At 38.7% G+C, this 27,587-nt stretch overlaps 1 protein-coding gene across 4 annotated transcripts; it reads right to left on the reverse strand.

Annotated features, from left to right (window-relative positions):
- Window positions 1-2,766: 2,766 nt before the first annotated feature.
- On the reverse strand, window positions 2,767-27,587 carry MSL3 (MSL complex subunit 3). 4 transcript variants are annotated; one of them, XM_074907205.1, is made up of 13 exons: window positions 25,739-25,862; window positions 23,731-23,813; window positions 23,053-23,148; window positions 22,378-22,478; window positions 21,365-21,456; window positions 20,455-20,577; window positions 19,832-19,992; window positions 17,690-17,848; window positions 17,007-17,269; window positions 16,519-16,628; window positions 16,228-16,327; window positions 15,671-15,755; window positions 2,767-5,324 (listed from the first exon to the last, which is right to left on the reverse strand). In XM_074907205.1, the coding sequence occupies exons 1-13, from the start codon at window positions 25,835-25,837 to the stop codon at window positions 5,225-5,227; spliced, it is 1,572 nt and encodes a 523-aa protein (XP_074763306.1). In that variant the 5' UTR covers window positions 25,838-25,862; the 3' UTR covers window positions 2,767-5,224. The 4 variants fall into 4 exon arrangements, with proteins under 4 accessions (XP_074763306.1, XP_074763316.1, XP_074763336.1 ...); XM_074907215.1 differs by having other exon boundaries at window positions 21,365-21,449; window positions 22,374-22,478; XM_074907224.1 differs by lacking the exon at window positions 2,767-5,324 and adding an exon at window positions 13,999-14,173.

The following is a 27,587-nucleotide window of genomic DNA, read 5'->3' on the forward strand; positions in this document are numbered from 1 at the left end:
CATCTGCCACTCAGTCATTGCTGATAGCATTTTCCCGAGGCAATATATATTCCAAACTTTGTTTTGGGAGTTGGAGGGAGGGGGTGCTGTTGAAGTAAAAAACACCAAAAATTGAGACAGAAACGCTGCAGTGGTACCTCTGACTGTAGAAGTATAGTACCTGCATTCACTAATTTCATAAAGAAAAATGATGCAGCTACAAAAAACCCTAAAAATTCCTCCAAATTCATTGTTTCATAAGCAAATGAAAAAATTGGCTATGTAAACACATCAAGGTTGTACTGATTATAGTCAAACACATTACAAAAGTAACATATCATCTAGAATCATTGTTCCTCATTACACTGAGAGGTATTTACACAGACAAATAAATAGATAACTGGACTTGTTAAATGCAATCACCTCATATCACAAAGGAGATTCTACTGTACATGGGACAAAAATACTTCTTGATATGTTTGGCCTCAGCATGCTTGCGTTGCAGCTATTTGGTATTTTTTCCTTGAATTTAGGGACTAGAGTTTTTGCGCTCAGGAGGACAAACTTGCCTTTCAACTCTGGTGATTCAAGAAGTTAAAAGTGATCAAACATGCACTAGGCCAAAAGTTAAGATGTGGCTATCTGTCCAAGAGTTGTCAGCACTGTGCTTTTGTACAGCTAACTACCACAATAAAGGCTTGACTTGAGACTCAGATAAGGATAATGCATGTTGCTTCCTTCAACCCTGCCCTGAAAAAGCTTATTTCCACCCCAGTATATGTACTTTTTGGAGACATGCTTAAGACTCCAGAGGAAAAAAAGTATCATTTTCAAGAAATGAAGGATTTAATATATACTTATATATTTAAACTGCAATAACAATCTCTCCAGTGTATTTCCCAAATGTCTTGATAACACTTTTTATGATGCAAACATGAAAAGCAGTAACAGCTTTTTATTTCCAATCAGCATTTTATTTCCTCTTTGACTGCACACATTCCTCTCGAGATAATCCCGAGCAAGGTCATCCTGCACTACTGTTTGACAAGTTTCCACTAAACATTTCCAAAATAATGCCTGACCACACACAAGATGTTAGCCCACACCAAATGCCAAGTGACACCCTAACATCTGCATAAGCTTGCTTTCAGAACAGGACATGGAACATACTTGAAACTACCACTTGGTCACATCTGCCTCTGTCATCTCGATGGAAGAGGACACTACATGAAAGCCTGAGCTTTGAAACAGGAGCTTGAAAAACACAACACCACAGTAGCAAAATGAAAGCAATGCAGTAACTCTAGATAATACACATGAAAGAACAGTATGCTCTTTTTTTTTTTCTTTTTTGGACCATGGTAGGTACAAAGTAAAGTCTAAAATTAGCAATAAAATGGAAGAATATTAAAGTTACATTCCGTTAATACATTCTTCTTCAGTAATCATGGAATACCAGGTTGGAAGGGACCTCAAGAATCACCTGGTCCAACCTCACTTGGCAAAAGCATGGTCTAAACAAGATGGCCCAGCACCGTCTAGCTGAATCTTAAAAGTGTCCAATGTTGGGGAATCCACCCCTTCCCTGGGGAGAGTGTTCCAGTGACTGATTATTTTCACTGTGAAAAATTTCCCTTGTGTCCAATTTGTAGCTTCCCAGGAGTAACTTGTACCCATCACCCCTTGTCTTTTCCATGTCAATCCTTGTAAAAAGGAGCCTCCATCTTCTTTGGAGCCACCCTTTAAACACTGGAACGTGGTGATAAGGTCTCCCCTAAGCTTTCTCTTCAAGGCTGAACAAGCCCAGTTCTCTCAGCCTTGTCTCTTCATATGTCAGGTTTCCCAATCCCTTGATCGTCTTTGTGGTTCTTCTCTGGACCCTCTCGAGCCTGTCCACATCTTTTTTGCACAGTGGGGACTAAAACCGAACACAGGATTCCAGGTGTGGCCTGACAAACACTGTAATCTTTACATACAGTCAATTCCATACTTCTGTGGCACAGTGTCAAGTTACTCAGGTACCTTCATGCTCACAAAGTCGAAGCAGGTACTGAAATTGGTAGTATTTGTGCAAACTGAGCACCTCGGGTACTTACACCGCAGCACGCTTTATGTGCCACATCAGCTGCATTACTGCTTCTAATCCCAGGATGCAATTGCTCTCCTCCGCCTTCTCCCGGGAACAGTCATATTCAAAACTCTACACCAGACCTCACGTTGGAGCAGCCTACTCTTGAAGGCAAGTGCAAGGGCTTGCCTTCAGCATAGTGATTTACCAATTTAAGTATGCACCATACACTGCTATAATTTCCTTAAATACACAAAAAACCCCCTGATTTGGAAACATAGCACATGTGCATTATGCAAACAACTATGCCAGTGTAATCTATTACTGCCCATTAAACTGCTTTCTCAGCTCAACTCCTCCTCTGCAGGAGACTCTCTCTGAAGTCTGCTGGCAGGCTTGCTCATGTGAATGCTCCCTAGCCTGCTTCAGTCAGTTTTTCACATTTCTTTAGCTAACCTAAGCCATTTTGACTGAATCAGGTTGGTAAACATTGATATGAGTAGCTCTACAAACAGAAACCAAGGAACGATGAACAGCTAAGGGCAGAACCCTCTTTCATCAGCTCAGATGGATATGAATCCCATCAAAAATCTCGTCAAGGACATTCAAAGAGTTAGAGAATTGCACCAGCAGTATAACTATACTACAAAGCTTCCCCTAACCACGTGAGTCCTTGAATATTTTATTCAGAGTGAATTTTGAAGACCACACTGGTAAGTCTCTATATATTTTAAGACCAGTAAAAACTACTCTCTTATACAATCTGGTTCAAGTTTTTGCAAGTCTCTTGCACTGCTTCAGCTAAAAAAACCCCAACAAAACAACAAAACTAACAAAAAAACCCCACAACAACCACAAAACCAGGAATAGTAAAGCAGTAAAACAAGAGTGACAGTAGGGAGGGGGAATGTCAAAGATGCACGTTACTGTAATTGAATATGTAAACCTTTAACTTTTTTAATTCAAAGAGATAGCATCCAGAGAAGAAGTGTCAATTGAAAGTGTCAAGAAACGCAGAAGAGTGATACTTTTGAGAAAAGTTTTTTGGTTATGACAGCAAGATAGTTTGTAATATTATATCCAACAGCAGCTTCAAGAGAATTTTACAAAAAGTCTGTTCACATAAAGACTATGCTAATTGGACCTTCAGAATTCCTTCCCCCCACACGTCTTCTGAGAACTCTCACAATGTATCAGCAAGACAGACAGGATTAATAACCCCCACATGCAGAAATTGTCATTTTAACAGTTAAACAGTCACACAATAAGGTTTAAACTCTGTTCATAACTTGCCTTATACTCACAGGTACCAAGAGTGGAACAAAACAAGATTTTCTGTATTATACACACTCTAACGTTCCTGCAATAGAAAGGACTGAGGATAGAGTTTCAGGCAGTACTCCAAGATTAATTTCTTGTCAGATAGCCATTAGTGTTTTGTTGAATCATCCGTTTAGAAAAACAGGATCTAAGCCTACAATGAAACATGTTTGCAAAGTGGATGTGGATCTACTTGGATTCTGCTAGAGATTCAAAACTTCTGTAATTTGAAGAAGACTAAAGCTTACAAATATTTTTGGCACAACAGAAATGCACTAAAAAAGAGCAGTACTACTAAATGGTAATCTTTGGCAATAATGATCACCACATCTCCATGCATCCATGCCAAACACCCGTTTAACAACCATTACATTTAACAGACTTTATAGAAATTTTTCTAGAAAGCAGAACCTAAACTGCTAAAACCAAGGTAACCCTTTTCAGTTTAAAAGCTTTAACACACCAGTATACTCTGAAATGTGAGTGACAAAGAATGCCAACAGTAGGTTTCAGATGTCCTTTGACCTCTTAGACTGAGCTTGCCTTTTACATTTGAAAGACAATTCCTCCCAACTACTAGTTTCTGCAAATCTGGGAGGAATATGTTGAGTTGTGCATTACAGGTAAGCGTTCTAATGGATGTTTTCTGAAATAGGAAGGATTACAGAGTGATTACTGCAGTAGTCCATGAGCCCTGAGTCCTATTTTCTCCCAGTGCTTTTAAAATGTGTCTGTCTTCACATAGCAGGGGATTCTGAAGGCCAGAGTTCTAAGTGATGGACAAGGTTTTAATGACAATCAAGATAAGAATTATATTTCAATTAATTTCTGCTGAATATGTTTGGGTCTCACTGAATTCCTATTTCCAGAGCTGAAGTGTTCAAAACTGTCTAAAGAGGCATCTTTCAAGTCTGTAAAAGAAAACACAACGATACAGAAAGAGCTTCTCTCCCTGTGTTGTCAATGGTCCCACTTCATTACATGCACACTTAGCAATCTCAAAAATACTAATCAAGCACAAACAAGACATTTTAGACAGTCAAAATCACACATTTACACAGCAGCCACTGTGAACTTTATTAAGACAAGAAGTGTTTGCCAGTTAAACTGCCATCACTTTATTGACTTCTCCGCTTACTTGTAGAAAATCAGTTCTGTCATAATGGCTCTGGAAATCATTTATTGCCAGGTAAATGTTGAATCACTGGCAATGTATGCTCCTCTTGGAAGTCTGGCAGCCTTACCATGAAAAGAGCTACATCTCTGCAAAATGCAAAGTAAGCAACACATCTTTCATTCAAACAACAAAGTCATTCTTGAGGCAGATGTCAAGCTAGCAAACAGCAGAAACAGCTTTACATCAAGCAATCTTTGCCATTGTGACAGTTCCACAAAATGAAGTGCAATTTGTGAGGAAAAAATCCATAAGGTACCAGTTATGCATTCTCTTCATGTAACTGTGTAGTCAAGTCTTATTTCTCTGGCTGGAGAGGTTGAGCTAAAATGAAACACAGCATGTTGATCTATCTTCATGAAAGTGTCCTGTTGCTAATGCATCTGCTTTCACCTCTCTTCCTCTTTAGCAGTCCTATGCATTAGAAGTCAGAACAAGGCTGCTTCATTCATCTGAAGTCAAGAGTTATATTTAATCCTCTAAGTAACTCACAATGCAGTCTATACACATCTCAAAGTAAGTTCTCCATTTTTAAGTAGTCCAACCATCACAGAAGATATTTCTCTATTTCATCAACTCCAGAAGTTGTTTTAATTCCTTTTTCCATCTTCATCTTGTAGCCACGTGGCAAAACAGCACTGTCATGGGCTACATATAGTAGGATTTAATCTTCATTAATAGCTTCAATAGATAGCTCGAGGATTTTTAGTACTGTAGTAGGCTTCACATGCAGCTACATAAGCAGATTCTGGGAAGAAATCATCATGGTATTCTGCTAAAAACCTGAGAAGAAAGGACACCAAAAAATAACAGAACATGAAACATTTAAGAGAAAAGCTATTTTCAAATTAATTTTTAAGCTCAGCAAAACCACAGTCTGGGAATTAAGAATTATTACACTTTTAAATTTGTCATACAAAAGGCTTGCCCTATTTTTACAAGTTTTACATAGTGAGAACCAGCCTTTCCCTATCATTCTCAAATCCAAATAGTGTTAAAATTTACTCAAGTGCAATAAAAAAATCTGAAAGTTGAAGCTACACTCAGAAAAGAATGCAAAGAACTATCACAGAAGAAGAAAAAAGTGAAGAGATCTTTCTGCAACTTCTGTCAGTCACCTACTGAGCATATTATTTTCATTTATGTCAAAACCAGGATTTTCAGTTACCCCTATGTCAGTATCTTATAAAATGGCCAGTAACCATTAAATCAAACTGTATCTTTTAGGGTAAGTAAACTATGATTTCTTCTTTCATGTGCCTGTGTATTTAGGGTCTCCACCCCTCATATCTGATTTAAATATGGCTCTCAAAGACAAATACACATCCTTTGCAAATCCAGTTCCCTAATTTCAGATTTCTGCAAGCTGGTCTTCAAATATTATTCAAATAGCCAAGCACCCAATATCTTATTGTGTCTTCCTGCTCTGCTAACCAACATACAACCCTTTCTTTGGTTTAGGACTGAAAATGAAAATAAACCATGCTGTTACTAACATCAGTAACAAACAGCTAAAATGACTGTAAGCACTCTGCTCTTCCCTTTGTATACGAACATACCAGGTGTACAAACTGGGGCAAAAGGGCAAAATGGTTCTTAAGCCCTGAAGTACACAATCAAGCTGTACTTCAGAACAAAACACAGACCTTCAAAAATACCTGGATATTAAAGATCAGCATCAATAAACACGGCAAAATGTTAGGTACAGGTTCTCCAAGTTAGAGTAGGAAGCAACAGAAAACAATGTCATTTGCAGAATCTGGCTTCTCTCAAGAATCACTGGTTAGGGAGATGATTTCACTATCGGAAGCTAAAAATACCAGTTTTGCATAACCAATACTCTGGACACCGAAATTCCAAATTTAAAAAAAATGTACAGGTGAATTCAATTAAAACCATAGCGTTTCTCTAACCTCACTCAATTATACTGCCTGAACTAGGGATGCATGTCCTTTGATCTTAAGAGAGCCAAAGCAAAGAACAGTGACAAGAGTCTTTACATAATGCAATCCAAATTTAATCAAGAATTTATTAATGACTGAGAGCTCATACAGAAAGGTTACAGCACAGAAACAGAGATAAATGAAAAAAGATTGATTTTTCCCAAACACATACAATCCTTATACTTAAATGTGGGCAAACAAGTGCTCAACTGGAGGAATAAATGGTTACTTCCTACTAATTCTAAGTAAAGCAGTGAGAAATACAAGCTTTTTTTAAAGAAATCAATCCTTTGGTGTATCACCGTTTATTTAGGAGGCACTTTGTCAACTTCCTCCTCACTTGCTTATTTCATAGGAGTTCTGTAATTAACAGCATAGAGAGATCTAGGGTGGTTTCTGATGTAAAACATTTCAAGTTTAAGACACACAAGTGAACTGGCTGGACAACTAATACACTTCCAGAAGATTAAATGGCAGCTGTTTTGTTTTTAAATATTACCTAAGGAATTGAGCAGAAAAGGCTCCGTTACATGACCCGTAACAGTGTCTAATCAAGCACATAATTTCTGGCAATATTCAGCTGAGCAGGTACTGCCAAAAGGGAGAAAGATCTCTCTTCTGTTTAAAGCAAGGATCCAACTGGCTCTGCCAGACACCACATAAGCTATCATAATAAATGTTTAAGAGCTAAGTAAATTTAAAGTTCCACACAGTCTTCATTCACGCAATCCTAAGTGCATTGAATACTTTAGCATACTTTTTACCTATAAGTATTCATACTGTGCTAGTTTCTCACTGGGTCCAACAGCAGCTTCCAATTTTATTAAATAGCACAAAGCAAAACAGATTACATAATTCAAGTTGAGAGATAGTTTATTTTAAAAGTCTTTGAAAACTATTTTTCTAAATCAAATAAATTGTTTTTAATATCACAGCATGTTACAGTTGTATTATACCAATTTTCTATTGACAGAAATAAAGGCATTTAAATAAATGAAATAAAAACAGCAGTGAAATATTTTCCCCTGAAAGAACAAAAGAGTCACAATCAGTGCAGCAAAATACTAAGCAGTGAATCTAAATGAGTTAAACTTTGGCAAAAGAATAAATCGGAAGAAAATAGTTTTATCTTTTCTTGCACTAAAAAAGGACAAATCTAGATTTAAACCACCAATTTGATTAATATACTGTTTAAATCACACTATTAAAAAAAAAAAAAGATTTAATGGCTCTTGTCATTAAAACCATTCACCACCTACTTTTCTAGGCTTACCAGACCATAAATTCTCTAATACTTATAAATATTTTTTTTCATGAGACTGATACTCCTTCGAAACTAATCCAAAGAAACATGAAAACAATCCACACAAACAGATTATCCTAATATTCACTGAAACAGGTCATTGATTTGTTACTAAACACACACACACACACCCCCACACCTTACTCTAGGAGAACCGCTACAGAAGAAATTACAGCAATTCAGAAGCTAATAAAATACCAGTCATCAACTGCTATGACCTCTGACTGTATTTAGCAACAAATCACTGTCTGGGATGTACGGGGTTGGTGTGAAGTGAGTATGAGAAGGCCTAAAATTTAACAGACTTGAGTCTAACTTTTAACATACTTAGACTGCACAATATTAAGATGAGCCACAAACGGAATTTCATTAATAATTCTTTGTTAACACACATTGATGACTTCGAGAGACAAACAGTGAATACAAACTAAGATCAAATTCTCAAGTGTCATTGGCTAACATTCCGTAAAACACAGTACCAAGTGCTAGATCATACAAGGCAGTGTGTTTTAAAAGAACAATAAAACAAAGGAACCTGTAGAGGACATTGGGTAGCTGACAGTTCCAAGAATTTTAAGGGCAAGTAATGGGAAACAGGTTCTCTTACACATTTCTCTTACAAATTTCCTGACATTTTCTTAAGATCATCAGTCATAAATGACAGTTTGGTTCAAGCTAAATGACAGCTGGTAAAGATGAGAAATTTTAGTTGAGATGCTTGTAGCACAGCTACAACTCAAAAAAAAAAAAAAGACAGGCAGAATGCATGCAGTCAAATGTACATCTCTGTTCTTAATGTAACAGTTGTGAAAAGCAAACACAAATTACTCCCTGCAGAGAAGTGGGAGGAAACAGGCAAAAGAACACAAGGTCAGCTTCTGTCCCAATTCCTTGTATATCCGTATACAAAGAGCAGTGGCCCTTCTAAAGCTGCTTTCTATTCAAACTACATCTCAGTGCAGAAAGCTGGCACAGAAATATTAGGAGTCTGATAAGACTCAGCTACTGGGTATTTCACTAATGCTTTGCTCTTGGAAAAGCATTTTCCAGAGTTCACATGCATACACCTACAGAGTGAAACTGCTTGCGAGTAACTGAGTTTTGAGATGCACCGTCCACACAAACACCCTGATGTAAGACTGCACACAGTTTTCTCATCATGAACATCTCCAAAAAGTTACTTATGCTCAGAACACAGAGATAACAGGGCAATGCAGCTATTTCACTCTTTACCTCAGATTCCCAGAAGATCAACACTTCAGAAAGGACTAGAGGGTATGGAGAGAAGGGAGACAGACATGTGGGCAACCTAGCTTGAAGAAATCCTGTGTTGTGATCTTCAGGTGTAGCAGTCCTTAGCTTACCTTAGGTGACTTCAAGCAATAGCCTCACAAATAAACTACCATCTGGCTGAGAGTTACGCAGGCAGATCTACCAAAAAGTGGCATAGAATTATCATTATCCAAGTTAAAAGGCCACTTGACATATTATGTCAGGAATGTTTCTCAGAGTCACTGAATTAACATCAGTTTTAAGAGCATCATCTAGTAGCAAAAACAAACTTGTCTTAGCAGTATCAACACAACCTACTGCCTGAGTCTCTGCATGAAGAAAAATACTCTTCTAAACATCATCTACCATCACAGGAAAAACCTCAAGGATGGCCTGAAAAGTGTGAAAAATATGAAGAACGGAAAACCTTAATTTTAAGAAAGACCATCTCAGCCATAAAGATATAAGAGTACAGAGTTAAAAGGAAGTTTTCAGGAAGATGACATCTTAGGCACTTTTGCTACAGCTTCAAGTTCTTAGGAGGTAAGTAGGTCCTTTGATGAGATCAGTGGCCTGGGCTAAATGCTGTCTGAAAGGCAACTGTAATCATCTACCTAAAGGAATTTCCTTAAAGCACATGATAGGTCCTAAGTGTATGAGTCACCTCATCAAAAGAAATGTCATTTGCAGATTAAGAAGCTATCTCCTCTCCAAGACTACTACTCAAATGCAGGATTTGAAAGAGAAAAGGTTTCATTTCACACAAAAGCATATGCCACAACCTGCCCCCATCCCCTCCAATGACAGGCATGTCTCCATCTGGAAGGCTGTTTAGGGCAAAAGCTTGCCAAAGTTCATCATAACCCCAGAACAAGTGAAGTCAAAAGCTTCAGATATTTATTCTGATATGCAGTGTCTCAAGAACCATGCCAAAGGAACCAACAGGCTTGTTTTGTTGACTGCATTCTTGTCACTCATCCACATACAGAAACCAAGATCATCTTCCTTGGTCTTTAAAGGGCAAGAGTGCAGTGAACTCTGAAGATGTCAAGTTGCCAACATAACATTTCAGGTAATCAGGCTGAGTGAGTGAAAATTAGAATTGGGAACTTCCAGTAGACCTTTTGGGAAAACAGTCCTACACGAGCTCAACACAAGAGTCCTTGGCTGGTCTTGAGGATGAAGACCCACTTTTGGCAAGGACAGCACAGATCCCAGAATCAACTCCTAGAGCCACATTCCAAAAAAACTACCATAACACTTAATGTTTTGGGCAATCCCTCACTTTTACATACAAGATCCAAAACTCTGCTATTATGATTAGGAATATGCTCCTCATTCAAACATCAGGCACCTGATGACTGGGTAAGCAAGAAGGAAGAGAAGCAATGCACATGCTGCTATTTCAGGAAGTATTTTTGACAAAGCAACCAAACCTTAGTCAAGAACAATAAGCACATACGAGCAGATTCTGCAGACCAATCAGACAACAAAAGCCTACTGAAAGTAAGAACCCGTACAATACCAGGTACTCACTAAGAAGCTTTCAAGATAAGGTGTCAAAAGTTTGAGAGGACCCAAAGTGGCAATTACCTTTCTATCCACTCAATGAATACAGTAAAGCCCAAATACAACTGTAATAATGCACTAAAATAAGGGATATACATTCACTGTGCAAGTAGAATTCCTTCACTTCAAAGTGTTTCAAAACTTACCTTTTCATGCACCTAAACCCACACCAGTCAACTGACACTCAGAACCTTGATTTTCTCACATTTAGGCTCCAACTCCATAAAGTTTTCTAGTATGTCATAATTGCTGTGCTGCACAGGTACTTTTTGTCAAGTAATCAGTTAACCCCAAAAGGGAAAGGGGCAAATAGAAATGCCCTAACAAAAATAAGAAAAAGAAGCAGAACTGCATTCTCTGTTATCTTTCAAAAGGTGATTTTTAATCAGTTAGCATCTGGCAAATTTATTAAGTCACAATAAGCAGGAACTCTGTCACAAGCAACTTCACCTAAATAAAGATGTTTTTTATTTCATTCACCATGTGCAATGCTTCATTTTTTCATTCTCAGAAAGCCACTAATAATGTCTCATTAATTGCACATTAGCACAGACTAGTGGTCATAATTCACCACTGCAATTACATATCAAAGTTACTACATTCAAAATGTTGTGCCTTCAAAACCAGAGATCTACTACTTAAGGTTACTTCAAACAACTCATCATCTTTCTATATACACATTTTATTATCACAGCCCCCTCTAATTTGGTCATATTCTGGTTTGGCTTCCTTCTCATAAAATACTCAACAGTATTAAAACACTTTTCTACCTATGGAAATGAGTGGTACAATAGATACAAGCAGGTGGTAAAACATCAGGGAAAAAATGAGATCTAAAAGGAAAGAGTCAACAAACAGGATATACTGAGTTTGATATATCAGTGGGTTTTTAACAAAACCAAAGTCTTTGACCATTAAGAATGCAGTTTTCTATAATCTGAAATACTACCTATTGGCCTCATCTGAAAAAGTGTATCAGAAATTTTAGAAGTATTATTTTAGAAACATTTCAACACTTACTCATTCTTCTATATTTCTTGAAAGTCAAAATACCTATAGCTTTCTGAAGTGCTGTACCATTTTGTTTTGCCTTTTTTTTTCTTAAAATGCAAATGGCATTGACTGAAATAGTGTTGCTATTCTAAATAGTCCTGCTGTTCTAAAACCAGACATGTTATATGCTCCCAATTGTTAAATATCTCCTACCGGCCATTAGTCCTGAGAAGTGACGCCCCAGATCCCAAAAGTTTTCCAAGTCAAGGTTGTGTTCAAATCAAAGGAAAAAAGCAAAACAAAAACTGGCACCTCCTTGTCTATCATTTCTCATCACTTAAGCTGCCTCTGGAGGCATGCTAAGCACCTCACAATACAGCAAATTTGTAAAAGACTGCACATATAGCATTTTATTAAAAATATGGATGAAATAATGGAATTGGTTAAAAGGTAATACTTACTCTATCTCAAAAACTATTAACAGGCAAGAAAATTTAATCAGGTGTCCTTTGCTAGTAAGATTACCAGTTAGTAGGCACCAGTTACTGTGCCACCTTCCACTGCTTGCTCCTGAAGACTAAACTCAAACTGTAAGTGAAATTCAGTGAAACCAACTTGTGAGTTTGCCACTAACATCCATTTCAGACTGTTACTCTTCTGTAAGTATTATGAATTCACAGAATCATCTATGTTGGAAAAGACCTTGAAGATCATCCAGTCCAACCATTAACCTAACACTGACAGCTCCCAACTACACCATATCCCTCAGCGCTATGTTGACTCTACACACCTCAGGGATGGGGACTCCACCACCTCCCTGGGCAGCCCATTCCAACACCTAACAACCCCTTCTGGAAAGAAATGCTTCCTAATATCCAGTCTAAACCTTCCCTGGCACAACTTGAGGCCATTACCTCTTGTCCTGTCATTTAGTACTTGGTTAAAGAGACTCATCCCCAGCTCTCTGCAACCTCCTTTCAGATAGTTGTAGAGGTCGATGAGGTCTCCCCTGAGCCTCCTCTTCTCCAGACTAAACTCTAGTTCCCTCAGCTGCTCCTTGCAAGATTAAATTTGAAGTGAAGACTAAGAGTTTTGTATTTAGAGAAACTACTTTTTTTTTTACTTTGGCAAATTCTGTAATTGAGAAAACTTTCATGTTCTCCATGAAGAAATTTTCATTATGCACAGCTGTAGAAAGCTGCACTATGCGCAAAGGGTAAGCTTCTACTTAATAACAAACTCAAAAAGATGTATTTCATATATCCCTTAAAAATATGTGTTGTCTAGGAAACCAAGATCAATCTTGTCTAGCAGCAATATGAGGGCATGACTGGAAAATATTACCCACGTAGCATCTCAAAGTAAATTTAATGCATCTGTCAAGTATTGAGTAAACTCAGTAAAACAAGCTTCTAGATGAAGTGTTCTATTAAATAAGTCTCAGTTTCTCAGCCCATACAAGATTAATAGTACAAATGTTAAATGAAACTGTAAATTTTAGCCATAAAATCATAATATAAAATTAAATCAGTAACTGTGCCAGAACTAAATCTTTGTGTACCACATGAAAGTTTTACGCAAAAATACATAAAACTACTTATGCTTGAACTATTCCACCTAGAATTCAAAGAAGATTCAGAAAGTTCTATTAATGTGAACAGACAGCATCAATACCTTGTCTGCAATTAGAAAAAGAAAACGAGAGTACATCAGCTTGTCACTTGAGCAATTCACTAGAAGTCAGGCAGCCTTAAGTAAACTCACTGCTATCATCTAAGGCATACAGACTGTGTTGGATAGTTCTTAACTTTCAAAAGATAAGCCAGAACAGAACCAATAGAATATATTTTTAATAAACATCCATTAATCCTTTCATTCCCAAAAAGAAAAAGACAGAAGGAAAATTGAAGAACTAGTACAAAATGTCACCTCAGCCTCAACTTTTCTCCTGTGATGAGAAACAGATAATGCAGAAATGATAAAAATCAAGTCTGAACAAGTTTCTAGAAAATTTAAATGTTTGACCACTTTCCGTGATATACAGGACAAAAAGAAATAACCAAATGAAAGACGTCCTAAAGTCCCATGAATACATGTTGAAAAAAAAATATTTCATAATTTGCATTGGTTTCTACGTTACTTATTTGAACACACAGTAGCATATCTGGTAAGGAAACTAGTCTACTTATGACAAAGCTACCTAAAGACTGAATACTTCCTATAGCAGTAACTGTAGCTTGGAAGCTTTTCCAGGAAGGCTCTCAATTTGATAAGTTCCGACAAAACCATAGAAATCATTATTTCAGCACAGTAAAGAAACTTCAAGAACAGCATCAGTAAAACATAAATGACACTGGCTTAGAAAGCACTTAAAAAACCCACACAGCCCTTGAATATTCTGTACCAGATAAGTGATATCTGCACTATGCTTGCCTTGGGGGGCCCATTTTGGTTTAGCTGTAGTCTGGTCTTGAGGACTGAATGCCCCCTAGTACTGAAGCACACTCCTGGTCGTTTTCCAAAAGGAATTCAGCCTGTGCACTCAGAGCTCTCTGCAATGCAACACAAAGCATAGTAAGTGGGAACTACCAAGAGATTTGCTTCAAAAGCACAGTTCTATGTGACCTAAAAATGCTGATGTGGAATTACCTTCTGCCTTTTTTTTTTAATCTGTATTTCTAGATGACTGAACATTTCAACAAGATGGTCAGATGGAAAAATAAGACCCATATGGATACTACCACGAAAACTTTCAGTTTAATCACCTCCCAACGTATAGGGAGTGGGGGACAGGTTTCCTCCTTCCCACTATTCCACTCCACCACAGATTGAGTATGAAGAAACTGCATTTAAGATGCTAAAGAATGCTCTGACCAACACAGAAGAATCCAAACAGGCAGAGATCTGATAAAACCTGATTTGATCCACAATGAGTTAAGCACCCTAAGTAAGAGTCACTTGAAGCAAAAATGTTTCCAACAATAATAACTCATGCTGTCCTGTTTAACTTAAAGATACTTTGAATACTAACAAGGATCTGACAAAATAAAGATGTAAAAAAAAAAATTGTGAAAAAATGAAAATTAAATGCTTTGAGAGAAAAGTTTTATATTGTAAAAAATTCAACATTTAAGACACCTTTTATTTTAAATCAACAATTAAAGTAAAAGCATTTTAAAACTTTCATCTCCCAGATCTCTAACAGGATTTTTAATATGCTACTGCCACATTATGTTACTTTTCTGTATGTGGTTACTTAAGAGTCTTTGACCAAAACTAAGTTTAGGAGTTCCACATTTGTTTCAGATGTTCACCATTTATAAGACTTTCTCCTGTAAATTTTCCTTGGGAAATTTAATTTTCCATGTATTGCTGCTGCATAACACAGTGCCACGCTAGATATCTAACTACCACTACAATGCCACAGAGACATTAACTAGAGTACCCGACAAATGATCATAGTGCAGGTATATGACCATAGTGACTCCAGCCATGGAGCTAGCATGGTCAGAAAGAGTTTGGGTTCCTCTACAAGCCACTGCAATGCATAACAGAGAAACTTTTCTGTTTAAATGTCAATTAAGACAGACTTTTTCTAAATAAACAAACCAGAATAACCAAGCATAATTAAAAACACGTTTTAAACCACAAGCTTCTCTCCCTGCTAATATCGATGCAATATCAAAACTCTCAGACTGTGCTCTCAAAAATAATGCGGAGCTTGTATCTCTTTGTAAAATACACTTCTTAACCAAGTCAGACTTATCATTCTATACATACTAGCAAATAAACTTTTACACTTCAGTTCTCTATCACTGTATTTATCAAAACTTTAAGAAGGAAGTTCAGGTTCCTTTCAATTTGAATTTCAGAATCAAAATTCTTATATTAATCTTTATTTAAATTATTATTAAAATCTGATATTAATTTTATCATATGCTTGTAGTTATAGAAAATAAACAATTTATTTTAAAAACCCTTTGACATTACAGGACACTTAGATCTATGTAACAATACAAACACCACTAAGGTACATTGTGTCACATTACCTCAGAAACATTTCGAAGTGTTTAACTAAAGCCTTCAGGTTCTTGTCAGGAAAGCACATCTTCCCCAGTATTTCTGGTAGCTTCACTGTAAATAAGAGAAATAATGTCTACACTTGTTTTTTCAAAAGGAATTTCTAGTTACTTTTATCCACTATACAGTTAAGAATGTAAAAATTTCTTCTCCCTGAAGCCTCCACATTTTTTTTTTTTTGCAAGTTACTCAGTGATCTTTCAAAACGTTACTAAGAAACGTACTGAGAAAGTGAATGCTGCTTGGTTTAATGTTTGATAGCATATTGGAAGTAAAAATGCTTGTTTACTTTTGTTAAATGAAGGCTTATAGAGCCAGTAAGAAATAAGCAAGTTTATGAACAGTGCAAGAGTTTTAAATGGATTAAAACATACACTTCTCCAAGAATAAACCAAATGTGACAAAACAAACAGAAAATCACATGGATATGGTCAGTGAAAAAAAAACAAACCACAAAACAATGCACCCCATCCCCCCCCCCCCCCAAAAAAAAAATTTGATTCAGCATAGTTTTGCATTAGTTTACCAAACATCCGTAACAAATGTTGAGATCCATAGATGTATGAGGGAGGTGGTGGTTGATCACTTGGTGGATAATTCTCTGGCATCAACTTCCAGGACAAAACCTAAACATAAGACATGAAAATGTTGGGATATAAAGTCTTTATAGCCCCATAAATAATTTAGCCTGTGCATAACTGTACAGTCAAAGATGAAATAAGTAATACAAACAAAACCTTTTCTTATGTAGCCCTACTCTGAGGTCAGCAAAACCTTTAATCATTGAATCTAGGACAGTAACATAAAAATCTGTTACCTCATTCAATTCATTGTTTCTTCTACCTTCAAAGCCAGTAAAAACTGCACTCCCCTCTTTGCTAGGAGTCAAAGTTATAGGTGAAGATGATCCACTATGGACAGGGGTTTCTTCAAAAGAGAAGGAAAAACAAAACAGAAGAAATCAGAAATAACTTTTATTATCTGTTTTATGGAACTATAAGCCATTAAACATAACTAAGGCCTGCTGCTAAAATTTTTCAAAGTCTTAAAACACTGGAATTCAATAAATGCTATCCTAAAGCAGGCTCACAGAAATCATCTCCTTGAATTCTGTTGAGGAATACAGTACCAAAGTACTGAGAATATTGCTTTGTATTTCTCCCTTTGGTACAAGCTTCAGAGATAAAAAATTGATATAAAATGTAATGAATTCCTACTCAGTCATTCAGTTCAGTCCAGATGACATTAAAAAAAAGAACAAGACAAGATCTTGTTTAGAGCAGTAATTTGAACAGAAAAACCCACTTTTTTCCAGGTGCAAAAAGAGCTTTGGCATAGAAGCTGGGGTCTCAAGATGTCGTCGTTTAGGTTGTGGGGAAGCACTGCTTTCCGATAACCTGTCGCAGTTGGAGCTATGGCGCGTAGAACGTCTCAGCGACTGCAGAATTTCCGGTTCAGCTTTCCGTCTTTTTGGTGTGGCTGGCTCCCCTGTTGTAGGCTGGCTGTCAGTTGACTGAGGTGTTGGTGGATTCAGCAGAGGAGGACTTGGGGAAAGCTCCTCCTGATTTCTAGGAAATAAAGGCAGCTTTACAGAAGGGGTCAGGGTTCTTCCCCTAAAGGACATCCTTCTAGTTTCACAGATCTTGTGTAAATAGTTATTCAAATTCAACATTTCCCAGAAGTATATCTAGTTTCAAATTTAGAAGTTAATGAACACAAACTGACATTTCAATGTAATTTTTTTCCCCACAAAGCTGCAGTGTAACTCTATGCCAGTCAGTACAAACCTCTTTTGAAGTTAACCAGATAGAAATTCAGAACCTGAATTCTGAATTCAGGCAAGCAATTCACAGAAAACTTAAAAGTTATCTTGATAAAATGCTGAACTCGAAGTCTGAGAGAAATCATCCTATTCTGAACACATAAACACATTCTATTCCATTTTGCTCAGGAGATAAGCAGCATTAGACTACATATACCCAACCTACCTGTTAGTATTTGTTGAATTTTCTTTAATGGGAAGAAAGAATTTTGATGAAGTCACCTTCTTAAATTGAGCTTGTTCATAAGGATAGAGCAAAATTAATGGAAGTGTGAAGTCAAAGGTTATTCGCAGCCCATCCACCATCTCTTTGCACAGTTCAACACTAGAGAAAAAAATGGATTATGAATTTCAAAATTGCATGTCAAAATTTTTCAGTGTGGTTGTAGGAAATTCCCTTTAATACAGATCATTAATGCCTTAACTACAATATGCTGATTTCATCATGAAGTAATGATGAGTGATAAAAAACACACTTAAAGACAATGATTGCTGTTGGTAACTTCAGACAAATACAAATTTTAAAAGTGTGCTTAATAAGGTCCAACAAAATCATACAGTAATCCCACTATATTACTATTTACTGGATCAATAAAATCTACTTTACAGTAAATAAAGTTAGTTAAGTTTTTCATGTAAGCATTATTTTGTTTTTATACGTTTACTAGACTCAAAAAAAGAGGCACCTGCCAGAAAAAATAAGTACTCAAACTGAATCTGTCTAAAAGGCAGATGCAGAATTTGATCTACAGCCACTAAGATGCAGCTAAGGCTATGCTTAAGAGATATCCAGTGAAACAACAAAACCAGATACATTTGCACTGGAGATCAGTCTCCAATGGCCTGCTCCTGCTAACCAAAACATGACATTTAGAGACTACTAGGAATTTCAGTTTTGGGCTTGTGTAAAACACACACAGTGCTAGGTGTTGCATAGATGTGCTGTTACAAACAGAGCTAAGAACAGAGTCCAGCCCACCTCAACACCTCTCACCTCTCTGAAGGTATTCATCTCTCATGTCTGAAGTGCATATATGTGCATGGTAACAGTAATTTGATTCTGCCACAATGACCCACATTAGAAATTCCATACCTTCTATTACCATTCCATACCACCTGCTAAAACTACTGCTTTTGTGCGTTGTTTTTGTTTTGTTTTTTTTAAAAAAACATTGTACATAAATTGATTCAGGAGGCCATCATGTGCAGAAATTCTATCACATACAAGGAGGTCAATTACCTTCTGTGTTAGAGCAGTAAGGGCAATACAATAAAGTTGTCAGCTAAACCTCTCCTACTTAATGGATCACTGAAATTACACACATTTTCGCTATTAAAACACCCTCATTACTGAGGAAGTCACTTAAACATACACCTTTAAAAATCATAATGTGCATAGAACCTTCTGTTCCTATTTCTGATGTCTCATCTAACCTCTTGTTTGAGAGATTATATTACAAAGAAGGAAAGTATCAATCTGTCAAATAATGACTGACATCATTATTATACCAAGACACTCACACAGACCTAAATATTGCAAGGAATAGCATAAATATGCACCATTGAAATAGAATGTGGTAAGAAAAGATTTCTCTTTGATAAAATACAAGATTTCACACCAGTGCAGACTTACATCAAGAAGCAGTCTCATCTAATATTGAGAATCTTTAGTGTAAGAAAAAAAAAAGACACCACCACCCCCAACCCACCACAAGCATGCAGGGTCGCCACACTGCTTTTGTAGCATGGTAAAAGAATTATACAGCTCAGCCAAGAAAACAGCAACTAAGATGCAATCATTTTTAATAAACAGGATTGGTGTTACTACACGCATTGTTTCCCTAGGTATTGATTCTATGATTTAAAATATGCCAATTAAATAAATAAATAAATCACCTACACTTAAGCATTCCCTGTAAGTGTTTGCATAACGTTTTTATCCTTTATAAAATCTGAATCTGTTCAATTTTATTTAAGCAGGGAATTCTCTCATCGGATACTCTCTCAGTGCTCAAAAAGCTCCTCACATAGACATCAGTAACACGTTCTTCCAAAAAGGGTCACAATATTCACAAGAATTCATGTTAACAAAAGGGGATACTGATGCTTTTGCATAATGGCTTTTCAGATCGTAGGGACTCACTGATAAATTGTCAGCATTACTGTACTGTAGGTATCTGCCAAATATTTTAAGCCTCACAGACATACATCACAGTATAAGCTCATAGAAGTGAACAGCCTTGAAACAGTAGACAGAATGCAAGGTCATTCATCTTGTGGCAATAGCGCTGGACTAAAGATTACTTACTTCTTCTCTGGTGGCACATAATGAAGATTCATATTAGCATGTGGAGTCATCTGATGGTGCCGAGATCTTTCATTGGCTGAAAAAGCGGCATTAATAGCAAAATGTTTCACATACGACTCCAGGATGGTTATTATATTTGTCTGACAAGGAAGCTTCACTAGCTGAAAAAGGAACAACAAATTAATGTCTTACAAAACAGTAAGTATACCAAGCTAAAAAAGGAGTTTGTAATGTATTGACTAGTTGAACAAGCCTCTATCGCATTAAGTTATTTCATGAGTGATTAATTTGAACCCTTAAACTGCATTTTTGATCAATCCTTTATAAACAACTGGAGAAACAAAAAATAGGGTCAACAAGCTTACATTTCCAGCTTGAAAAAACAATCTGCACTCTAAAACACAACTGGTACTGAAATGTTACATTCTTAAATACAACAACTCACTAGTTTAGCTATAAGGAAGACTGCTCCCTACACTCTCTTTATCCCTCCTTATACTGTCTAAGCTTACCTTTGCAATAAAGTTCAAGAAAAACACGACTTGTTATATGCAAGAACTACTTGTGGTGCCCTCCTCATAACCCCTTCCATGCACATTCATTTCATAGCTTTTATTTCATACCCGTTTTCTTCTATTAATATAGTAACAGTCTTCCTCAAGCTTCTTTTTCAAGACTTCAGGAATTTCTATGCTTATTGCTCTTTCTTCCATGTCCCTTTTTGTGTGAGTGTCTTGCTCTTCTTTCTACAACAGATCAGTGCAAGAAACCATATATTGGTGGTGCTTATGAATATTAGTGAAAAAGAACTTCAGTAGACAGGATACAATATAACAATCAAGTATTGTCATGTAAAAATACAAAGTATGGTAAATATTTAAGTGGATAGTAGCCTTACTGTAAACAATTTAACAATACTGCTTTGGAGTCATCAGCGAATTTGGTTTTTTAAAACTCTTTTTTAATCTAGCATTTGCTTAAGCATTTAACACAGAAGAATGAACAGAAATTTGCTAGGCTTTGCTGCTTAGTCACCCACACTGTAGTAGTTAGGTTCCACAGACCTTCAGAACAACTGTTTATGCTGTACTTTCTTAAAATAATGTAGAAAAAATAAACGTTTTTTCTTGAAGTCAGTCTTCTACATTTTAATTTAAGACCAGAGTTGACATGCCCATTTCACAGTAAAATACAAAAGCCAGAAAGTTCCTGCTGCTATTAGGATTTGCTCCATCTGCATAGACCAGTAAAATTTTACAGCACCCACAAATCCGGATAATCTAGTTTGCTATGTGTTCTCCACATAAGCCTTATGTGTAAGAAGAAAGGAAAAGAAACAAGTGTGTAATTCTACAAGAATATGAAGTCTCCTACAATTTTCAAAAACTTAACCACAGTAAGCACCAGGAGTAAGAAAATGATGCTTTTAATTCCAGCTAAATTACCAGCTGTGGTTTGTATTTCATCTACTTCAATTTTTCCAGAGTTTCAAATACAGATGTATAAATTCTATTAAGGAGCTCATGAATATACCATTTCTGTCCTCTCTTCTATGTCACTTTCTTCACTTTTTATTTCTTCATCTGTTCCTTCATCACTGTCACCAGAAGAAGAACTACTTATAGCTGTGTAAAAGAGATTTCACAGATTTATCTTAACCTCTGCAATGTAATATGTAAGACCACAATTTCAGGCCTCAATGCAAAAAAGTCCCCAAAAAACCCCAAACCCCACAACTAGCTTGTCATATTTAATGATGATGAATAATTCTAATCTAATTAAACACTATTATTCATAGCACACTGCAAGCTTTTTAAATATGCGAGACAAGAAGTTTACATAAGTATTCTTGCATCTTCTAATTGAAAAACACTCACTTTTAAAAGCTCCCTACATTTCTGAACACTCACAGATCTTTTCAATTTTTATTTGACTTCATTTCTGAACAAGGGATTAACATATCAATCATTCAATCAGAAGGTCTGGATCTGTGCAGTGACAGTTGTCAGAACATCAGTTAAGTGCCAGACAGTGTTCCTGCTGGTTTCAAGCTACAAAGAAAAATGCTATGAAATGAAAGAGCTGGCTTGAGAGTGAAATCAGCCAGTCAGCTGACAAGAAACAGACCTTTGTGCCAGGTAGACTGGGGAAAAAGAAAATCTTACTGCCCCCTAAAACATGCAGCAACACTAGCAAGGAAAAGGGTCTTGTTTTCTAACACTAAACAAAGAAAACTGAGGGCTTCTTGCACCTAGTAATATTACACTAAACAAAGGAGCATTAAGCTCTGAAATCACTGATTAGAATAGTTGAGTGGAAGTGGCCCAAGGAAAAGCTTCTGGAACACAAGAAAGGAGGTATCTTAACTTAATAGATGCTGAGCATGAGACACAGTGCTCACTCTTCATATGACTGCCTCCATATGTTTCAAGCAGAACTGTGATGCTCTCATGTCATCCTAATAGCAAGTTACAACATCCACTGTACCCTTAGTTCAAAAAGTTAAAGACATCATGCCAGTTATCAAAGAATGAAAACAAACTCACAGTTTTCGCTACTCTCATCATTTTCTTCAGCGGGAAGGCTTTTTAATACAGAGTCAACACCAGGCAACCTGCAACGTCTCTTCTTTCTTCCCTTTCTTCTCCTGCAGAACATAAAATGGTTCACAGAAATATGGCTAATGTTTTAATTTGTTTATCCTAGCCAATTACATAACATGCAAATGCACAGGAAACATATGTTTGAGCTATTTTCATTAATTAATGTTGAAATAATTTGGACAATGTTTATTTGAGAGTGGATACCTTAATGTCTGTATATTACCTCATATTATATCGTGTTCTCAAGCAGATCCTCGAGCCATGGCCAACCAATATTAGATTATTGCCTTTGGCTGAAAAATACTTCAGGTTTTCCTAAGTTATTTTTCAAGTACATTTCTTTGGGAAGATTTAGATCCAATATACAGGCATTTTGCAGAATAAGAATAACATAGTTATTAAGTGTTAGTCATTTAGAGTGTTGTTTAATAACAGTATGTAGGTATCTACCTTAGTATGAGAAGAGTAGCTCTCTAGAATGCACTGACTGTACTGAGTAGGTATCCACCATCTACAGCATGAGCATAGAGGCCAAGCTCACTTGTAGACACCTGGATTTATCTGTTTGAATTGGAAAATTAATTTCTCATTCATTTTGAGACCAAAAGGATTTCTTACATGCGAGCCACAGCCTTCCGTGCCAATTTACGCTGTAATCTGCGATTTTCGTCTGTATCACGAAGAACATGATCTTCAGCTGCCCATCTATCCCAGCTAAGGATAGGTCAAAAGAAAATTATTAATGGCTATGAATATATGCCACTCATGATTACTAATGAGTTAATCTACATAAAATCTAAAAAGCACTCAATGTCATTCAGAAGCAACATCTGTGTCACAAGGTTAGCATACTTTTGCATTCACATTGCTTCAACTCTCGCGCTGCTATCTTAAAATCTCTCAAACCTTGATTTAAAGATGTGATAGTGTTTCTAGCACCAACACATGCTATAGATCACAGTCAGGGATCACGCTCATATACTGGCCTTAATAACCAAACAATCCAGGTCTAGATTTAACAAAGTATAAACTCCTTCCATTAATGGAAACCTAGGAGCCACAAGTATATGCCAAAGACAGATATCCCATAAAGTTTAAAATCATGGCTATCAAACTGATCCACCAAAATTTATGGATACAGACCAACGTGTCAATATGAGCAAGTATATTAAAAGGAATTCACAAAACCAGAAACATTCATGCAACCAAAGTCCTTTGATATTCTGTGCAACGCTTTTCTTTCCAGAATAAGATAGAAGAAATTGAAGAACTGAAACTGTGCATACAGGTTTTTACCTTCTGTTCCAACCGTTAAAATGGATCAGATATTCTGGAATCTTTCTGCCTTTCTCATCTTTTCCAACAACAATATCAACAATCTGAAACAAATATTGAATAGCATGTAGTAAAAAACTTGAAAGTGAGCTTTCCAGTATTTAGAGGATTTATGCACAAAGGAAATAAGAAATGTTTGTTTATAGAAATTAAATATACCCGTACTTTTGCCAGTAAATATAGCAATCGTATATATGAGTAGAAGATAGACATTATGCTAAATAGTCAGAAAAACTAGCTTTTCTGTTGAGCACTTTTAAGGTTGAGGACTGCTGTCCATCTTTGTCTTGTCCTCAAATGCCCCGTTTTCAGGACAAAGGGAGATGCAAAACAACACAGCATTACAATATGGATACGCAGACATACATCTGGGCTACTGTTTTCTTCTGTGTGCTATCTCTTCATGACCTTTAAGCAGGACAAAAGAGTTCTACGTATATATAAACCTCAGAAATGCTGCTCTCTTAAACAATACTGAGTCTTAGCCATAGAACATTAAAGGGCTTTGTGAATATCTGAGTCTTTGTTTTCTTCTTCTCTTTCACACATGTAAAATGGGCCAGTCTGAAAGGGCCTGCACCTCAAAAGACATTTCAGGTGGACCACTGAGAACAACATCAGGACTAGTAGTAACAAAGGAATCATTAGACCGTGCATCTCCAGATGAACCCGGTAGTTAGGCTACAGTAATGTTTAACTTGGGGAGTCTAGAATTTATGAACTACTGATGGAGTCAAGGGCAGTTATGCTGGAGTTTAGGGTATCTGAAAGTAAAGATGACATTTTTTGCATTCAGATTACCCCTAGGGCCGGCACTTAAAGCTGTTGGGGTGGTCAGAAAATAGAAATATATATACAAACATAAGAGCAGCCCAAAATATTACAGGAAAGTAAAGTTCCTGATCAAAGATGTTTGAAAAAAACCTGCTCTACACAACTAGCAAGCTTGGAGCAAAAAGTATTAGTTTAGTGAGGAATCCAGTTGCAATACCTCCCTTTTTACCCCTCACTGTAACAAAACAAAAAAAAAAAAACCAGAACTCTGTTTGCAATTTAGGTACAGATGATTTAGGATTGAAAAGTTATTTTATGTCCCACTGATATCCAAAACAATATTATATTTACAAAAAGCTCTACAATTATTATCACAATTCTTAAGGCCAGGCCCGATTGAGTCTGTCACCTCTCACTGTAACACTAATGGTCCACCACCCGCTGCTTGCTATCATTCTCTCGGTACCATTTAAATCCTTCTGAAAGATAGAAGGGCGGGCAGTAAGGGTGGTAGCACAGGGAGGGGGAATAAACCAAGTTACGCTACGACAGCTCAGGGATGAAAGTAAGGTTTCACCATTACTTTGCAGGCGTTCAGCCGAGCACGGAAGGCAGGAACCGAGTCCTACACTTCCAGAGCCCCTCAGCGGCTCCGCTCACTACCCGAGGGGAGAGCAGGGGCCCGACGCCCCCCGCTTCGTCACCCCGGCAGCGGGGCGCCTCCGCCCGCGGGGGGAGGGCCCGGAGCCTCGCGCACAGCTGCTACGCGCACCCGCACCCCGGGGCGGAGGGCCGGGAGGAAGAGGCCAAAGCCCGCCGGTGGGCCGGGCTGAGAGGCCCGTGGGGCGATGGCGGCGGCGCCGCACGGACGGTGTGGAGGAGAGACCCGGCGGGGATGGGCACCGCCTCGCTTTGTCTCCCGGCCCCTCGACGGTGGGCGGCCTCCACCCCGCGGACCTCGTCGCCTGCTTCCCCCCCCACCCCCTTCCTTCCCCCGGGCCAGCGTCCGTTTCCCGCAACAAGTGCTGCTGGCGGAGCCGCCTCCCCGCCCCCTCCGCCGCTTCCGCCTCCGCCCGGGGGCGCGCTCAGCGCCCAGCGGGGAGCGTTAACGGCAGCGCCGGCCCCGCCCCCCCGGCGCCCCTCGCCGCCGCCCGGGAGGGGTGTAGGGTGGTCAGGGTCGCGCCCGGCGGGTCACCTTGGCATCATAGAGCACTTTGGCTTTGGTGGGGTCGGGCTCGAAGCAGAGAACTCTCTCCCCCCGGTGGAACTTAAATTTCATTCCCCGCGAGGTCATTTGTTCATCATGGCGCAAAGGAGAGGAGCCCGCCCCTCCGCGGGGGAGGTGCCGCGGCCGGCCCCGCCCTGCCCCGCACCCGGCGCCTCCTGCGGCGCCGGGCGGGCAGGAGGGAGGTGGCTGCGTCCCTGCTGCTGGGCTCCCTTGTCCCCCCCGATGGGTGAGTGGCGGCCGCGGCGGACCCAGGAGTGTCCGCCCCGTCGCCGCTGCTGCCGCTGATGCGGGGTGCGTGGCGCGCTGGCTGAGGAACGGGCGGTGGCGGGGGGGCGCGCCCCTCCGGGGGCCTGCCCTGGGCCAGGGGGGCCTGGGCGGGGTGAGGTGAGAGCTCTCGGTAAGTCTCCCTGGTAAGTCACCGGGCCGTGCTGGCCGTGCCCCGCCGCGCCGTGAGGCGGGGGCCTGCGCTGAGCGTGTGCCCGCCTGCGGAGCGGTGTGCTGCAGAGCGGCGGTGCAGCCTGAAAACAACGGCAGCTCTCCTCTCGGTGAATGCCCCCCTCGACATCGCCGTGCACTGTGTCCCAACCGCTGCCCCGTTTCTTGTGTTCCCCACCAAGCGGAGAACCGCCCTGTACTCCCAAGATAGCTATTTATACCTTGTAACCTTCCCCAAGGTTTGTTTTCCTCTTGGTGTTCTTTCAGCCCTCTAGCAAGAAAATAAACTAGAAATAAATAGGATGTTGGACTAGAAACTCAATTACCTGCAGCTGGATTTATCTTTCCAATCTTCAAATTCTTCGAGTCTCAAACAGTTTGCAAATAGTGGAAATGATCAAAATCCATTTGCTTTTTTCTTGCCCATGTACTTTATGCTGACTGATGCTTGGAAAGGACTGGGGCTCAGTCAGGGGAATACTGCAATTTCCCACACAATGTTATTAGATGCTCCCTCAGGCCATTACAGTTTTGATGCCAGTTCTGCGTTTCTGATTTACACAAGACCATGGTAGAGCCAGGAGGCCTGGGCTTAGCCAGCCTTGTAGAAAGACCAGTTAATTTGTGATTATTTAGCATTTCAGAAGTTGCTTTTCTGTAAAAGCTGTTAGGGCGGTGGATGACTAAACAGAGAAAGGCAACTGTGCAACTGAGCATACACTAGTCCAGTGCTAACGGGAAGAGAAGTTTAAATCCTCCTTTCTTACAGTCTTAGAGGCCAATAGCACTTCTGGAAACTGGCAAGAATGCCGTGGGAAAGAATAGGGAGCTGCGAGTGTATTACCAGGTTTCTGAGGGGGAAAGGTGATACGGGATGCCCAGAAAACAAGATTTTGAGAGGATGGCTTGCTCTCTGGGGTAGGATGGACAGAGTACTCTTCTTTTTATTCAAAACATGTATTTGTTATAGTGGTGGTGGTGGGAAAAACCTGCAAACTTCCTTCTAAGACATGGTAGAATGAGAAGCCAACTGATGGAGAAGAAAGAGTGTGAGAAAATTAAGAAAGCATTCCTGAAGTTGTTCAGAGCTGCTTAGGTTAAGAAACAGGGTCCAAAAATACATGGATGCAATGTCAATTCCAGAAAGTGTTACTGAAGTTCCTTTTTTTTTTTTTAAAGAAAAGGGAAATGGTGCTGGACACTTGCAGAACAAACCTGCTTCCAAGGGACTACCATACTTTAAGAAACTGGGGAGGGGGGAAGCAGGGGAAGCAGAACAACAAACTTGTGCTTTTGTCCCTGCCTCCAACCTGGTGTTAAGAGTACTCCCACAAGAGGAGCCTCCCACAATTTTTGCACAAACAGTTTTATGTATTTTCAT

Source organism: Athene noctua, chromosome 1 (assembly GCF_965140245.1).
Source record: "Athene noctua chromosome 1, bAthNoc1.hap1.1, whole genome shotgun sequence".
NCBI lineage: Eukaryota > Metazoa > Chordata > Aves > Strigiformes > Strigidae > Athene > Athene noctua.

Coding starts and splice junctions, on each gene's coding strand:
- MSL3 (XM_074907205.1), bottom strand. CDS start 25,837: ATGACCTCGCGGGGAATGAAATTTAAGTTCCACCGGGGGGAGAGAGTT. Junction 20,578..21,364: donor TAGAAGAGAGGACAGAAATG/GTATATTCATGA, acceptor GATCTGTTGTAG/AAAGAAGAGCAAGACACTCA. Junction 16,629..17,006: donor CTTTTTGCACCTGGAAAAAA/GTGGGTTTTTCT, acceptor TCTCTTTTGAAG/AAACCCCTGTCCATAGTGGA.